General features: G+C 39.3%; 1 protein-coding gene across 1 annotated transcript; it reads left to right on the top strand.

The window, feature by feature from the left end:
- Positions 1-4,260: 4,260 nt before the first annotated feature.
- On the top strand, positions 4,261-17,048 carry cyp26c1 (cytochrome P450, family 26, subfamily C, polypeptide 1). The gene is made up of 7 exons (XM_084735580.1): positions 4,261-4,444; positions 6,392-6,798; positions 9,341-9,565; positions 11,114-11,389; positions 12,404-12,562; positions 13,652-14,053; positions 16,427-17,048. Exons 2-7 carry the CDS (start codon positions 6,592-6,594, stop codon positions 16,769-16,771), a joined length of 1,614 nt encoding a protein of 537 aa, XP_084591706.1. The 5' UTR covers positions 4,261-4,444; positions 6,392-6,591; the 3' UTR covers positions 16,772-17,048.
- Positions 17,049-18,316: the final 1,268 nt, after the last annotated feature.

The following is an 18,316-nucleotide window of genomic DNA, read 5'->3' as shown; positions in this document are numbered from 1 at the left end:
AAGATTATAATATTTATTTTTGTACATTGTAATTACTGTAACATCTGTATATTCCCCTCTGTTTTACTTTCTGTGTTTTGCCAGTTCATTTAAAAGGTTAATGGTTTCCATGTTGTCATATGTAATCATCTTTAAATGATAATTCACAGACAGCTGTATGTATGTTTAATATATAAAGATTTGATTTAGTTCAAATAGTCTTTAAGAAACTGCAGAGAAATGCAAAAAGTGTTGCAACCGTCCCCAGTCTCCCCTACACAGCTTCAAGCTGACTGTATACAGTCATTTTCTCTTATCTCAGCAACAGTGTTTTAAAATTTCCAAGGGGGAAAAAATAAAACAAAATCATTGTGTGATGGGTCTACCTGAAAAGATCGGATAAAGTCTCGTTAAAGAAAAAATGCACAATATCTGGTGTTTTGAACAAATGCAACTAAATATATTCATGTTATTATACAACTTTATGTTTCACTGTGTTTATAATTATTCTGAATTACACTAGAAAAATACATTATTTGCTTGAAAACCCTCACAATTTTCCCAGGAGACCAGTTTTTTAATTTCTGTACAATTTTTACACCATTTTCCCTTTTTCATTATCAAAACTTGTTACTAACTGACACTGTGCAGTGCGTACAGGCCCTAAACAACTGTAAAAGTCTGCTGTTAACCAGACAACAATGCAGCTACACCAAACCAGACTACCTGGAAAGAAGAATTCTCATTTCTTAAGGAAGGTTTTAAAGGAAAAGTGCAAACATTTTTATAAAATCTGCTGCTGCATAATAATAATAATAATAATAATAATAATAATAATAATAATAATAATAATAAATATATGAAAGAAACTGATGAATATTAGTTTATGCCAGTTCACACCAGAGGGATGACTTATTCAAAATTCTTTCCTGAGAATTAAAAGTAAAATTAAAATGATTCACCATAAAAATGCTGTTGTAGTCACCAGAATGCGGGAAACAAAGTATCTGAAACTTCCTGCAAATATGGCTGCCTTAAAATTTGAAGCTGACTGAATTTGGAAAGACAAGTTGAGGTAATTTTTAATGATTCAAAACAAAAGCTCTGCAGTCAAATAAACTTGATATTAGGAACTGTGATGACTGAGGATCACTCTCATATTTTCGGGGAACTGTCCAGTACTGCAGACATTCTGGCAAGATATTAAAGAGGAGAATGAAAAAAAAAAAGAAAAAAAAAGAAAGCTGCCATCCCAGTGGATCTGGTGTTGTTTATACTTGGAGAACCATGATATCTATACTGATATTGCTATTAAAATCTAACATTTCTGCGGTTCTGAAGTGTTTCTCAAAATAAATATGAGAAATCTTCAGTTTAATTAACTTCAGTAAATAAACCTTGTATATTTGTGTTAAGTTAATGAAAAATATTATTTGATTCCACATAATTCCTGTTATTTTTTTCACAGTTTATTAAATATATATTTTGAAAGTCAGTGTTTAACCTGAGCTGCTTTCAGAGGAGAAATTACTTGTGGTCTTTTTTTTCATATCTAAAAATATTTTTTAAATGAATTTTCTGACACGCAGTGAGTTGATGTTGGACCTTCATCACATCTGCAGTGTTTCCAGCTGTGTTACTTTTAAATAACCGATATAAAATCTATGAGTGACAGAACTGAACAGACCTCTAAAAGTTTTGGAGAAACCCCAGGATCGGTGTGTTTTGAGGGAAGGTGTGAAAACCAGCAGTGTGACGTGTCTCCATCAGTGTGCTCGGTCGGGGCTCGTTCACCTCTGTGCTTTAGTGAAGAGAAACCTCCCGCAGCCAGAAAATCACCCAACAAACTCTTCTATCAACACCGATCAAATGTAAACAACCCTCAGTGAGAAAACACACCGACAACAGCTGGAGGTGTGCGCGCACACAGCGCTGATTGGTCCTTTTTTTTTTTTTTTTTTTTAACAAATGCAGCTCTGATGGCCACATCCCAGCTTTAATTAACCCGAAAATAAATCACACAACAAATTGAACGTGTCAAAGCCAAAGTATGTTAATGACGCTTTTGTTTGTGAACTGCTGACTCGGACAAACAGCCAAATACAACAACAGAGTTAAACAGTCACCGAATTACGCATCAGTTTGTCTCCATCACTCAGATCCACATCCACTTTCTTTACATTCATTTTATCATTCACATCAAATTTCATCATCAAAACTTTTAATTGATTAGATGTTGTTGATCTGTTCTGTGCACGATGTGGAAGAGGGATCTGCTGAAGAGGGTTCTTCTATTGTTCCTAGTTAAAAGTGTTTTTCCTTAAATTGATTATATAAAATACAGAGGGCCGAAAAGCCCCCTGATGCAAATTATGATTTGTGATTTTGGACTATATGGCCCCAGTAAAATCTGACTTTTAGACAGAAATGCACCTGGATGGAATTATTATTTTATTCATTTATTTTTTTTGGGTCATATTATATAAAAATTCTAATTTTTCGTAGAAGTTGGTTGTATTACAGACGGAGCCAGCTGTGTCAGGTGACAGAAGACAAACAAACAAAAACTCCACAGAATTATTTAATATGAAAAAACGTTAATAATAATAATAATAATAATTCCATACAGGCTGTTACAGCACCTCAAAGCCTCTACAAGTGTGAAAATAATATGTATATATATATATATAATTTTTATTTTTTTCAAGCAATCTACTGTATATAAATGTTTTTTTTGTTTGTTTTTTAAGAGTAAGCAAAGAGGGAACTACTTGAAAATCTCGCGGTACTCTGCTGTTAAATAAATCTCTTGTATCTTGTATATCCATGTCATGTGGTTTAGGCCTTCTTCTTCTTCTTCTTCTGGGGTCCAGGGACGAACAGGGGTCCTTAAGTAGGTTGCAGGGGCCGCAGCAAAGGGAGGATACATTTCATCAAATTTTTTTGGAAGCAGGAACAAGAAAAGAAATAGTGTTGGCCGTTTGGGAGGATTTTGCCTGAAGAAATCTTGTCTATCCTCTAAATGGCAGCTTGTGGTCTAATGTGCATCAACTGTAGAGTCCTTGACATGAAAAAGTCTGCAGCCCCCTCTGTCCTAATCTATTTGACTAATTTAGTAAAAACATCGCCTACATTTATCTGCAGGGCTTACAACTAAGGATTATTTTCATTGTTGATTATTTTCTAGATTAATCGATTAGTTGTTTGGTCCATAAAATGTCAGAAAATAGTGAAAAATATAAACCAGTGTTTTCCAAAGCCTAAGATGACGTCCTCAAATGTCCTGTTCTGTCCACAAGATATTCAGTTTATTGTTACAGAGGAATAAAGAAAGATATAAATAATACATAATATTAATATAATACATAATAAATAACTATAAATAAAAATACAAAAATAGAGCAAAAATATACCTTAAATCTGAATTAAGAAAATACAATAAAAGAAGAAGAAAATACTATCTATCTATCTATCTATCTATCTATCTATCTATCTATCTATCTATCTATCTATCTATCTATCTATCTCAATAAGTCAAATTAAAAGAACTTTATTGGCATGGGATACATTGCCACAGCAAGTGGAGAAAAAAAAACAGCAAAAAACTGTACATTGTACAGGTAAATGTAAAATAAAAAAACAAAACAAATGTAAATTTCCAGTTGAAAATATACAAATACTGTGTAATCTTTTGTTTCATGGTGGTTGTGTTCCAGTGAAGGTTCTCCTCCGGTCACAGATCTCGCTGCTGTGTTTGCACATGGTTGTTTTTCACCCTGCAGATATGTTTCTTGTCATGCCGTGTTTTCAGAGTCTTTTTGGCTGCGATCAGAATTAGTCTCTGATGCCAGGCGGTTAAAAGTGCAGCTCGGTCTCCACCTCCTGCTGAGTCAGTGCTGTCTGTGTAGAATTTGATTCCGTGCAAGATATAAAAAAGTTGCTAATTTGCGTCATTTTTACGGTGTTTTTTTTTTTATGTCCCTGCGTAATTTCTTCTTTTACGCGTCAAGTCCTGAACAGGCTGCTGCAGACAGTCTGAATGCGGTGAACTGAAGCTCCGACCTGAAACACTGAACTCTGTCTGAAACTCTGCGCCAAAACTGATCTGAACGACTCACAGCTGATTGGCTACCTGCTACACACACACACACACACACACACACGCTCAGTCTCTCTCTCTGCGCTGCGTCTCCGCTCTGCTCTCCAAACTTTTTTTTTCCTTTTTTTCCTGCCTCCTCTCGCCGCTCGGCGCTGAATGAACGAGCCTCTTTAACATATTCAGACCAACGTCACCCTCTGAAGGTGGATCACGCCGAGCAGCCTCTTCTATAAAACCCCCCGCAGCACGCTCGCTGTGCGGGAGGAATAGGCACCGGTTTGGAAGAGGCGGAGGAGGAGGAGGAGAAGGAGACGAGAGAGGAACTTTGCTGGATTTTTCTCACCGCTGACGGGGAGCTGCTTGGAGGTGAGTCCGCTCGTTATGGACACAAGCTCCTCTTTTTATGTCTTGGTGAGAGAAATGAGTGAGCTGATAAACTTTTAGGTGGTTTCCTCTCATCTCACCTGTGGTTTACTACCAGCAGACGTGTTAATCCGCTCTGTATTCAAATCTCTTTCTTCTTCTGCTTTTTTAAACTCTGATTTATTACCATTGCTCTATAAAGCTCGGGCAGCCCGGGGGGGTGGCTGCTGCCGCGGAGCCCCCTGAACTGTACCTATAAAGGCGCACAACCTAATAGACAAGCCGGCGCATGTAAACCTGTAAAACTATTTGGAATAGTTGACAGCTACTCCTCATGTTGAAGGAGCAGCGGAATGAAGGGGAGTTTCCTCACAGGAGAGGAGAGGAGCATGTTTCCTGCACTCCACTTCATCCACAGGCAGATATGAGTGTGTGCAGGCGCATCCATCCGCTCTGATCACTGATTTATCTCCTCTGGAGGCGCGTCTGTCTGCCAAAACCCCTTTACACAAACCTTTAAACCATTAAAGAGAAACTCTTCTGTTTGTTATCATTAAAACATTGAAGAGACTAACGAGACAAGTGATTTTAAAACAGTGCACACAAAGGCTGCAAATATTATTCTCCCTCTCCAATCATCTGTCTAGAGCTGCAAGGATTAATCCATTATAAATCAATTATTGAATTAATCGCCAACTATCTTGATAATTGATCGATCGGTTCGAGTAATTTTTTTTAAAAGAAAAAAGTCAAAATTCTGATTTCAGCTTCTTAAATGTGAATATCTTCTGGTTTCTTTACTCAAAACCACAGCATCTTGGAGTTTGGGAAACACTGATCAACATTTTCCCCATTTTATTTTTACATTTTAATGACCAAAAATCTAATGGATTAACAGATTACTTAATTGACAATAAAAAATAATGCAGCCCTAAATCTGTCAGTTATGTTGTATGTTATTGTTACTGTAATACAGGAGTAGAGAAACCAGAAAATATTCACATTATAGAGGCTGGAATCAGAGAATTTTAACATAAAAAAAAAAAAAAAAATCAAACCAATTAATCAATTATCAAAAATAGTTGGTGATTAATTTCATAATCAGTTAATCCTTGCAACTCTGGACCACACATTAACCCAGTGCATCACTGCTGGATATTTGTGAATGAATGAGGAGGCTGGGTGTATGATTACACTATAAAAACAATATACAAGAATTTCAAGGAATCAACTAATCTTTTCTCAATAACTTACATTTATGGGCATTATTTGACCAAATTAATTAAACCTAAACTCTAAATATATGTATTTTCAGAACAAGATCTTCTAAGTTAAAGTCTTTTAATTTGAAATGATGAGTTAGATGAATGAGCTGCACTGAGTTCAATCAACTCATTTCATCAAAGTTTCTAAAGAATGGGTTGATCACCATATTAGCTGACTTCCCAGCATGCATTGTGTGAAAGTTAAAACTCTTGTTTTATAGTTTGATGACAACATGATGAAAACTTTCTGTGTTTCTCTAATGCACTTTAAGATAAGTCATGGATGCTTGTTTTCACAAAAATTAAAAAACTGCAGGAATGTAAAGTGAAAATCAAATTTGTTTGTATTGTTTGTCGGTGTCTTTGAAGAGTTCTTGGTCCAACTTCACATCCAGAGCTTAGTGAACATGTTTTCTCAAGTATAACTGAATTAATAACAAGTTTATTTGTCTTGAATTATTATAAAATTACCTCAACTTGTCTTTTCAAAATCAGCCTTAATCAAAATCAAATAAAAATTAAGGCAGTGCAGGCGCTACTTTTTTTTTTTTTTTTTTTTTTTTTAACAGTGTAGTGTTATTATTATCCTCTAATAACAGCTTATAACGGCTCTCAGTCTTGGCTGCCCCCAGATTTGAGTTCAGCACAAGTTTAGAGTCACTATTTTCTTGTTTTTCTGTTGCAGCTGAGTGTAAAGTCTCTCAGTCTGAGGTCACACACCTTCATCTTTATCTGAGAGAGAGAGTTCACGAAGGAGAAGAAGGAGACAAAGAAGGAGGAGGAGGAGGAGGAGAAACTGGACGCGCAGAGTTTTGAACGGGAACACGCGCGCCTTTACGCACAGACACACAGGTGGATGCTGGGAAGCGGACCGGCTCGGAGGAGATGTTACCCCTGGCACAGTTCGGGGTGCTGTCGGCCCTGGCCACCGCGCTCACCTCGGTCCTGTCCGCGGTCCTGCTGCTGGCGCTGACCCGGCAGCTGTGGAGCCTCCGCTGGAGTCTGACCCGGGACAAAGACAGCAGCCTGCCGCTGCCCAACGGCTCCATGGGCTGGCCGCTGGTCGGGGAGACTTTCCACTGGCTCTTCCAGGTGAGAATCTTTGACACGTTTGGCCAAGGACACTAAAAAATGTAGTTTTCTTGGTCTGGGCTGCTGTAGTTTTTGATTTTTTACAAGCGTTCCCAAATATAGGTCAGGCGTGTGTACCTCTTTTCATGCTCATCATCACCTTTGGATTTGTATCAAACGCTGCTACAGTTTTTTCGGGTAAACGAGGTGGCTGCAGGATGCGTTAATAACCAGGTTATTGATGATGTATCTGGACGCGCGGGGAGCTTTGAAGGGCGCAGATTCTTTCTTGTGCAGGCTGCTCAGAGTTCCGCTGTTAATGCGACATGTGCGGACTTGATGCTCGGTGCGTAATTCCTTCTGCGGAGCAAAAACAGACGTTTTCTGTTCGATTCTTCCACCTCTGTCTCTCCCTCCCGCTCCGTCTGCCTGTCTCTTCAGCAGAGAGGAATGCACTCTCTCATCCACTCATCTCTACGTCCCTCCAACCATCCATTCATCCATCTGCTGCGCACTCACTTCGCCTCGTTACAGCACACGTGAAGGAGGTACTGAACCCACAGTGTACAAATACTCCTGCATTCAACATTTTACTGAAAGGTTAACTTTATTAAAGGTAACAGTGAAAGTTTACAGAGTCAGCACCCTGATATCATTTTGGACAAATTTATTGTTAAACTGCAAAATATCCTGCGTCCATTATTAGCGGTGCAAGAAAAGCACTGCAATTAACAATTATTTTCACAGGTGATTAATTGGTCGATTATTATACACTGCAAAAAATATGCACTTAAAGAATAACAGTCAGTGTATCGATATCAGATTTCTTTTACTCCCTAATATTGATTTTGGCATCAGCCTCAAAAATCCAGTATCTGTTGAGCCTGAATCAAAATATACTTTAAGTATCAAAAGTAAAAGTTCTCATCATGCAGCACAGCCCATTTCAGAATAATATTTAATATATTCCTTGAATATAATTATTGTTGCATTAATGTGTTTGTCACATTAACGTTGCAGCTAGTAGAGGTACAGCTTATTTTAATTACTGTGAATACTGCAGGGTATCTTGTGGCTTTTTCCCTGAGTGAGAATCAATCAAGGTTTTTTTTTAAATCTTTGTCTCTAATTATTTGTCATCACATATTTTGTATTAATAAATGAAGTGGCAAAGTAACTTGTTAAATAAATACAGTGGAATAATAAGTACAACCTCAATTCCCCAAAAGTTGGGATACTATGCATACAGAATGAGTTTGATTTGCAAATATTTTTTGACTTGTATTCAATTGAATACAGCACAAAGACAAGATATTTCATGTTCAAACTGATAAACCTCATTGTTTTTGTAAATATTCACTCATTCTGAATTTCATGCCTGCAGCACATTTTAAAAAAGCTGTGACAGGAGCAGAAAACACTGCAAAAGTTGTGGAATCCTCAAAAAACACACAATAGTTTAAAAAATTCCACAGGGAAACAGGTGCGTTGGTAACCGGTGACAGTATCATGATTGGGTATTAAAGGGGCATCCTGGAAAGGCTCAATGAATCACAAGCATGGATGGGGTGAGGTTCACCACTTTGTGCAAAATTGTGTGGACAAATAGTCCAACAGTTTAAGAACAACATTTCTCAACACAAAACTGGCATCTACAGTCCAGACTATCATTAAAAGATTCAGAGAATCCAGAGAAATCTCTGCACGTAAGGAGCAAGGGTGAAAACCAACACTGAATGTCTGTGACCTTTGACCCCTGAAGCACCACTGCATTAAAAACTGCATTAAAAACCCACATCATTGTATAAAGGATACTACATGGGCTCAGGAACACTTTGGAAAACTTGTCAGTAAACATAGTTTGTCTCTGCATCTACAAATGCAGGTTAAGACTCTACCATGCAAAGACAAAGACATATCAACAACATCCAGAAACACTGCAGACTTCTCTGGACCCGAGCTCATCTGAGATGGACTGACGCAAAGTGGAAAAGTGTGCTGTGGTGTGACAAGTCCACATTTCAGATTGTTTTCACAAATCATGGACATCGTGTCCTCCAGGCTCAAGAGGAAAAGGACCATACAGATTGTTACCAGCGCTGACTTCAATGTGTTAGTGCCCATGGCATCATGGGTAACTGTCACATCTGTGAAGGCCCCATGAATGCTGACAGGTACATAGAGGTTTTGGAGCGACATATGCTGACATCCAGACAATGTCTTTTCAGAGACGTCCCTGCTTATTTCACCGGGACAAAGTCAAGACACATTGTGGACGTGTTCCAACAGCGTGTCTTCGTGGTAAAAGAGTTCAGGTACTAGACTGACCTGTCTGCAGTCCAGACCTGTCTCCCATTGAAAATGTGTGGTGCATTATGAAGTACAAAATACGGCAACAGAGACCCCGGACTGTTGAGCAGCTGAAGTCGTATATCAGGCAATGCATTTTAAAATGTTGAGCCTAACGGATAAATATCCAGTTATCCAAAGTATGAATTACTGTAGCTTGAGTTGTTGCCTAAAATGTAACAAACCAAATCCAAATTTCTCCTTCACACTTCAGGGTTCCAACTTCCACATCTCGCGCAGAGAGCGTCACGGCAACGTGTTTAAGACCCACCTGCTCGGGAAGCCCGTCATCCGGGTGACGGGTGCAGAAAATATCCGCAAGATCCTGCTTGGCGAGCACAGCCTGGTGTGCACCCAGTGGCCCCAGAGCACCCGCATCATCCTAGGACCCAACACCCTGGTCAACTCCATTGGAGACCTGCACAAGAGGAAGAGGAAGGTAAGAGATGATCAGCCAAAGCAAGACACCTCCACTGATGGATGCTGCTGTTTCTGCAAGTGCTTCTTTTCGGCTCTTTCTGCTCTTGAAACAGGGAGCCATTATTTCATTTCTTAACCTTTATTTATTTTAATGACAGACCAAGTTAATTATGACCCACTTTGCTAGAGAACATCATTTCCGCTAAAGTGGTGGGGAAAAAGATCCTCTAAATAATTATAATGGCACAGTTTCTCAAAATAAAGACTTTGTCTAAGTCAAAGCTTCTCATTATTTTGAGCTACAAAGTACTTAGTCATTATTTTGAGAAAATTTGTCCTCATAAAGACATACAGCATATTTTTTTCATCACACTGCCAGAAATGAGTTTCCAGGCTTTTCAGCAATCACAGATCCAGTCACACCCTTTAAAATTCTGTTGTGCACTCAGCAAACTGAATTTATATACTTTTTGATAAATTCAACAAGCGTGGTGCTTTTTCCAAAATCATGACATCTGTGCATCTGGCTTCTTCGCCATAGCAACAGCAATTAAAGCTGATGGGTACTGTGACATGAAGCAAATCTGACACACAAACTTAGACCTCTTGGACTGCACTAAAACTGGCAGAAACATTTCTAAGCTATAATCTTAATGGAAACTGCAAACCATCAAAGTGCACACCACTTTGTGTGACAACATTAACGAAAGGATCCCCACAGAGACTGACCTTTTGTTAAAGAGTAAGATTCTTTTTGTTCAACCAGAAACAGGGTTAACAGTTACATTACATTCAGTGATTTTGTCTAATGTCACACCCAGATTTTCAATTACTCTTCTTGGTGAGACAGTTTTGGTGAGCTTTATTTTGTTTCTATTGAAACTTAATGAAGATGACGATGAGAAAATTACAGTTTCTGCAAAGGGAATCTGGTGAGTTTGTTGAGAGCAAAAAATCTGTATAAATTTGTTTGTGGTTAAATGACAAGGATATCAATGCTTTATCAAAATCTCAGTAGGGATGATTTCCATAATGTTGTCAGACACTTTGTTGACAATCTGACACTGTCAGTGGCAAAAAAAGGCACTTTTAGCGGACATATTTTGGTGATGCGCAGTTGCCCCTAAGGATTCCATTGTAGCTTCCACACAAAAATATGGGACAATAGGCTTCAGGTCGAAAAAACACCAAAGTTTCTCTTTAAATTCAGTAGTCCAGTCGAAGTTGTAGATCTCTTAAAATACATACATAATTATGGATATCTTTAGTTACCATCCTGGATAGTGAGAATCCAATTTTGACCTGAAGAAATGCTATTATAAATATCTTTACAGATAGGAGTGAGGTTCTATTAAATGTTATAACCAAGCCTCTCCAGTGTTTACATTCTGTCCTCTAATATCCTATCATATCCTCTACACCCTGTCATGTCTTATCTCCTTCATCTTTACCTCTACCCCACCCTGTCCTCCTCTTTAGTGACTATTTACTGAAAGGTGTTGACAGTCGTGTACAAGGTTATAACTTTTTATGACTCCTCTCTCTTTGTTTCCTTCACCCTTTCAAGATTCTGGCTAAAGTGTTTAGCCGGGGGGCTCTGGAGTCCTACCTGCCCCGGCTGCAGGACGTGGTCAAGTCTGAAATCGCCAAGTGGTGCTCAGAGCCGGGCGCCATTGACGTTTACAGCGCCGCCAGGTCTCTGACATTCCGTATCGCCGTCCAGGTCCTGCTGGGTCTGCAGCTGGAGGAGGAGCGGATCGTTTACCTGGCCCAAATCTTTGAGCAGCTGATGAACAACCTGTTCTCGCTGCCTATAGATGCTCCGCTCAGTGGGCTACGCAAGGTGAGAAAAGATGAAGAAACCTGCTCAGTTTATTCAGGTTTAGATCAGTTTTTATCTGGTGACTGGTGCCTGGAGGGGTTGGTCCTGTCCAGCATTACAAGGTCAATTTCTACATGTGAGAGTCAATTCCACAGACATCTCAAACTACATGCTCTTCCAATGTCATGGTCTATACTGCTCTGAAGGAACTGACTGAATGTGTTAGAAGTTAGTTTCAGCTTTTGAGTGATCTGGAGAAGTGATGTAATCTGAACAAAAATATAAATGCAACTTTGCTCACAAGTTTCAAGTTGAAGTTGAAGATCTAATACTTCTTCTGCATACACAGCAGGTTTGTTACTCTCAAATTTTGGTCCATCAACAAGTGACGTTAAAGTTTATATCCATATCTGTCCAGACTCACATACTGTAATGTTTGTAGTGAAGACTTTGACAGAATTTAATAAAAGGTGTTAAGTGTATTTTTATGGCAAAATAGAAGTTTCCCTATACATGTGTGATTCCAGTGAGAAACATGCTGTCTTCACTTAGAGACTATTTTTACAGAGGACAGAGGACTGATAGAGAGAGATGGATATAAAACGTCAACACCTCATCATTTTATCTGATTAGATATTTGTGTGTGATTGTGTTATAATCACCGTATAAAATCTTGAGTTATGGAAAAAGAAAAGAGATTCTGATGGTCAAAAGTCACAATGATCTCAATAAAAAGTTCATCCTCGAGTCCGAGTGAATGTTTGTGTCAAGTTTGAAGAAATTCCCTCAAGGCATTCTTGAGACACAATGTGAGCCAAACTAACTCCAGATCTGATTTCATTTCGACCAAGACCCATTTCCACCTTGCAGTAACATGCATTTTTTCCTTATCTGGATAACATGTCCCAATATAGTTGCTAATATACTGTTGCTCTAAATTTAGCATGCAGTGGAGTCAAAGTGATATAAGTCTATTACTTTATATATCAAACAAATGATTACTGCTAAATAATGCCATTTTGGTTCTCTGTCCAGGGGATCAAAGCCAGAGAAATCCTGCACGCCAACATGGAGAAAATCATTGAGGAAAAGATGGAGCGACAGCAGGCGGAGGGAGAATACCACGATGCCTTTGATTACATGCTGTCCAGCTCCAAGGAGCACGGTCATGAGCTCAGTGTCCAGGAGCTCAAGGTATTAAAAAACTAAAACTCTATTTGTAGGAGCCATTTTTGCTTGTTTTATTAAAGAGGTACAAGTTGTGGTAGTTGACATCACAGCACACGCATCATCAATAGAAACAGACACAAGTGTGTTGCTTTTCAGCTGCTCACAAGTCAACCAAACATGTCACTTTATTGAACCAAAGGCCCAAATTAATTTGAATGCTGTTATAGCCACACACTGGCACATACGGGTGTTAGGTCTATTGTGTAGCCTGGTCCCATGTAAACATGAAAGGATGCCCACCAAATATGCCATAAAATTATCATCACTTTGCAAGAAGACAGAAATTCTTGCATCATTAAAACTCAGGTAGGCAGTTTCTTTTTGGTGGCATTGGACAAAAGTTCCATAGCAGCCTTTATTTTGTCAAATACCAGTGCTTTGGGTTTTTGGCTTCTAAACAAAAGCATAAGTCTAATGACCTGGGATAGAGACTTAACAATCAACTGTCTTTCTTTGGCATTCCTTACTGTAACTTTAAATTGTTCTTTAAAACTCAGAATGGTTTTGCAACAGCACAAGCAGAGTTTTCCTGTATTTTTTGCAGTGATATTCTTCTGCCTAGTTAGTCTCACTTAGCCAGACTTCTCTACACAGTGCTAAATGCTGGACAGAAGTCTGGTTCTATACATTGATATTCTGCTAATCGGGGGAAAAAAGGCCCTGCCTTGTTTGCACTTCTTTAAATCAATCACAAATGTCTTGGATGGAGTTAAGCCCAGGATGCAGCGATGGTGTTGGTGCAAAATAGTGTCAAGGTGGAGCTTGCTTTGGTGGAATATTTATGAGCGCTGCAATTAAAATGACTACATCACTGCAAAACAAAAGGTAACAGCTGTTACCTTGGTTACGTTCGTACCATTAGCTTCCCAGGTGCTAATTTCCTGTTTGCGATAACGCTTGAAACAAGCGACCAATTATACCTGCAGTGACAGTCAGACCACTGCCTAGTTGATCACAGTTGATGAAGAGCCATGTAATTCTGAATGTAAGGTAATTTATTTAAACCTTTAAATGAAGGTGGCATTATATCATTCCATTTATCTCTCCTTGCAGGAAACAGCAGTAGAGTTGATCTTTGCTGCACACTCCACCACAGCCAGCGCCTCCACATCGCTGGTTCTGCAGCTTCTTCGTCACCCAGCGGTGGTGGAGAGGGCCAGAGCAGAGCTGGAGGCCGAGGGCCTCGGCTTCGAATCCCACAGCAGTTCCAGCCCACCTGCTGTCACTGTGGAGAAAGAGGAGGATGCTGCCGACACAGAGACGAGCTGCCTGCTGAACGGAGGCTGTCAGAATCACAGAGATGGTTTTCCACACTCTCAGTCTCATGTACCGTATCTGAGCCTGGACAAGCTGAGTCAACTCCAATACGTCGACTGTGTGGTCAAAGAGGTGCTCCGCTTCCTGCCGCCAGTCTCTGGAGGTTACCGGACAGCCTTGCAGACATTTGAATTAGACGTAAGTTCAAGTTTGTGCCTCGAATATAGCTTTTATATGTGGGCCCTTGGTTTGGGTGGGTTTTATTTTGATATGTTCTTTAGCTGAAAAGGAATTTAAGTCTGAGCTTCTTTCTAGAGTCACTTGGCGCCAAAAACTACACAGGCACAAATCTACAGGAGAACAGGAACTACAAATACCATGTTTTGAAGTCACAGTAACAAGTAAAGGATCCGATTGCAATGCAGCAGCAAGACATTTGTTGTTTTAAGCACAAGTGCAGTCAGACATTCTCCAACAAACACAAACCCAGATGTTTGGTGTGTCATGGCTGTCTGCCCTTGTTTGAAGATGTTTGGTCAAAGTCGACATGTTCAATCTGTGGTTGATGAAGCTTGCCAGGCTTTCAAACAGACAATTACCTCACCAGTAGTCCCCACTAATGTCCCTGTAGTACTGTCCCTGTACAATGGTGCTGCTTGAGAAGATTACTGAACCACAGTAGATGATCTGATTTCCATGAAAGTAAGTAGGTCATTCAATAGGGATGACGATAATGAGATGTTTATACTGTGGTAGGTTCCTTTAGTATGGCATTGTTGTTCTATGAGCAGCATTGACTGATGGACATACTATATTTTTAAAGGATTTTTGAAAATTTTTTTTTTTTTCTTGAGAGTCATTTCAGGGGATTTGTGACGTGCAGAAAAACTTTCTTTTTTTTTCTTTCCAAAGAATGTATATCGGAAAAATTTGCATCACATAATGAACATCAGTTGCAAATACCCTGTCCATGCAACATGTCAAAATTCAGAAAATCATCGCTGTTTGAACTTAAAATCAGGTGTGAGGTCTGATCTTGTAGGTTTAATCTTTGTTTGTTTGTTTCAAGCCAAAAATTAGGTTAATAAACAACTTCTTAGAGCTGAGCTTTTTGCTAGTTTTTCCAACAAGTGATGAGATGACCCTAAAACAAACCAATGAGAATGCACATGAGGCACACACCCTGTGACGCAGGACGTACAGCCCCACCCCTGGATGAAAGGCTAGGGAATCTCTTCAGGAGAAGCCATGGACCAAGAGAGAAAAGCAAACTTTCTGGAAGACGGGATCATGGTGATGGTAGAAGCTGAAGATTGTTTTAGTCAGTGGACTAAATAGTGGGTCGACAAAGCCAAACACAGAAATTCATATCACATTGTTTATAAAGCTAATGCGAAGTTCACCACAGGCTTGTGAGCATATGCAAAACTCCAACATAACCAGGAGGAAAATTGATTATGTCAAGTCTAGACTTTACTTAGAGATCAGTTCATTTCCATGTCAAAATAAGGTTTTATAAATAAGTATTTGTATGTGTTTTTTTGCACAAGTCTTGCTTCATATCATAAGTAGATTTTATAAATGAGTACAGGTCAGTTCATGGGGGATCTGGTTCTGCTACTGTTACTTACCTGGAGTATAACATTGACAGTAAACAACATGTGAGTTTGAGGAGGGTTTATTTCCAGCTAAGAGTCGTCACAGGTTAGTGAGATCTTTAATTAACTCTTTGTGCTGGAAAAAACTAAATCATGCTATAGTTGTATAGCATGCATGGCTGAGCTGTAACAGCCAAAAACTTTCATCTTCAGTGTCAGGTGTCCTTTGTTGGGAAACTTAGCTGTCATGGTCTCATTCTTTATTCTTGAAAACCCCTTTCCTACCCTCAGCGTGCCCCAAATTTCATGCATTTATTGTGAAAAGGCAATTGAGGCTTAAAATGATTGCAGAGGAATTCCCCGAATCATATTGTAATGCACACAACGGCATTTATACAACTCTTTCTCAGGGTATAAGGCGCTATAGTTAAGATGTAATTATGCCTGTTCATTCAAGTGCATCTTTCTTAGAGCCTCAATGAGGAAATCCCAACTCTGCAGAAATGACTTGGGTTATGGGTTAAGCCTGGATTAACAGAATGAAGTAATGAATATATAAAGTTGAGAAAAGCTATAGTAATAAAATTCATTTCTTTTTAACCAATAAAAAAATCGATGTTCAACAACATGACTTTCTACAGATTCTTGTACATGGACACAAGTTGTCATTGTTTTTTGTGACAGCACAACTTTCAAAGTAATAAGGACGAATCACAAACTGTTTCCTAAACCTAACCACAGTTATGGTGCCTTTATTTTTACAGTGTAAAAACTGTAAAAACAGCTTGACCAGGGTTTGAGAATGATGGTGGTGGGAAATACAGTACTGTGAAAGTTGTGCTGTCACAGAAAAAAAAAGGAAAAGTCATGTTCATGTACATGGGACGGAAAAAGTTTTAGACCCTGAACAGTTTTGCATCAAACTATTTGTTGTCTCATGTTTATTTATTCAATTCCTGTTCTCATTTCACAGGGCTACCAGATCCCCAAAGGCTGGAGTGTAATGTACAGCATCCGGGACACCCATGAGACAGCGGCGGTCTTCCAGAGCCCAGAACTGTTTGACCCCGACCGGTTCGGCCCAGAGCGGGAGGAGAGTCGGTCATCTCGGTTCAGCTACGTGCCGTTCGGCGGTGGCATACGGAGCTGTGTGGGGAAAGAACTGGCGCAGATCATCCTAAAGACTCTGACTGTGGAGCTGATCGGGACCTGTAAATGGACTCTGGCCACAGAGAACTTTCCCAAGATGCAGACAGTGCCCATAGTGCACCCTGTGAACGGGCTGCATGTGCATTTCAAGTACAGCTACCCGCTTTAGATACAGACTGACAAGACTTTCCAAAAAAACTCACTCAAGAAGCAATTTAGCATTTAATCTGCTTCTGGAAAAACTCTCTTAAGCCCAAGAAAGGAGACTTCGCTGGGCGCAATGGTGCAGTTCAGGCCCCCTCTCATCTCCACAGACATGAAGACGGGGGTTTACATTACTGGTCTGGAGCACTTCTTCATCTCTTCAGTGGTTTGGTCCAAACCTAAGAAACCACTTTCTGTTGTAGCACAAGTACATTTTTAAACACCTGACATGCTCACCTGCAGCATGTCTCAGCTTTCACTATTTCTTACGTGCATTTTTAAGTTATTAATGTATCGAGGTGCCGTGCAAATCAGTGACAAAAGTAAGTCTGTGAAGCCTTTTTGTTTGCTTATTTCCAAACAGAAGGTCCCAGAAGGTTTCCACTGCAGAAGTGTCTACTGAATGGACTGCAGCAGAAGTTTGTCACACTTTATTTTGCAGTACACTAATAAGACATAACAAGCCATATTTTGTATCTTTTTAGAAAAAAACTAGAAATGAATGTGCTCTTTATTAGATTCCTTTTTAGCCCTAATTAGAAGGTAATTTGGGACACAATACAACAGAACTTTACTGTAAACTACAGTGAAATCACACATCTGCTACTTCTAGACTGATGCTTACTTTGATCAAATCACATTATCTGCCTACCATATTACAAGAAGTCTGTGCCATCGCATGTAGCAAAAAATAGTCCTCTACCTCTATAATTTGGACTTTTTACTTAGTATATCTGGGTCACATGGTGTTTTTAAATGACAAGTGGCAAATATGGGATTTCATTTTAGTTTACAGTACAGTTCTATTGTGATGTGTCCTACGTTACCCTCAAATGTCTAGAGTCTAAAGTGCATAATATTTATAGTTTTCTAGTATTTCATACAAAGTATGTCCTCTTATGTCTTGTTAATGTACTGTAAAATAATATGTGCCTGAAGTTTCTGCTCAGAGTGGCTCAAACCACCTACTTATCTTCAGTAATTTCACATGTGGTTGTGTCTCAGTAATCTATGAATGCATATTTACTTATTGAAATATCAAGACAGGATGTGCATCAGTGGGAGAGATCTCTATGTGACCAATTTCAATACAGCAAGTGCCTAGTGAACATACTTCAGGTTCATTTCGCTAACCTGGAGTCAAAGACTGCAGTCGACAGGAGAGAGAGAGTTGTAGCTCCAGGAACGAACATGCAATGCAAGACTGCCTGCAGTGGTTTGGACCATGTTGTCATGATACACACAAGCTTTGGTGCTTTTATCTTTTGTACCTCTTCGTAGTCCAGTAAACAAGTTTTACTTCACTTACATTTACAGAACTTTTAGGATTCAAACACAGCTTTCCAAGGACAGCAGGATTGCAGGGACCTCACCTCCAACTTTGTGTTCTTTTAAACCCTTCAGTTGTCTCTGTTTACATCTTATTATCAGGGCTTGCCTTTCTAAAAAGGGACAGTTCATCCCAACATCAAAAATACATATTTTTCCTCTTACTTGTAGTGCTGTTTAT

This window comes from Lutjanus erythropterus, chromosome 14 (genome assembly GCF_056507025.1).
Source record: "Lutjanus erythropterus isolate fLutEry1 chromosome 14, fLutEry1.hap2, whole genome shotgun sequence".
NCBI classification, from domain to species: domain Eukaryota; kingdom Metazoa; phylum Chordata; class Actinopteri; order Lutjaniformes; family Lutjanidae; genus Lutjanus; species Lutjanus erythropterus.
Note: the sequence above shows the minus strand (reverse complement) of the source record. Positions and strands in the feature narration are given on the sequence as shown.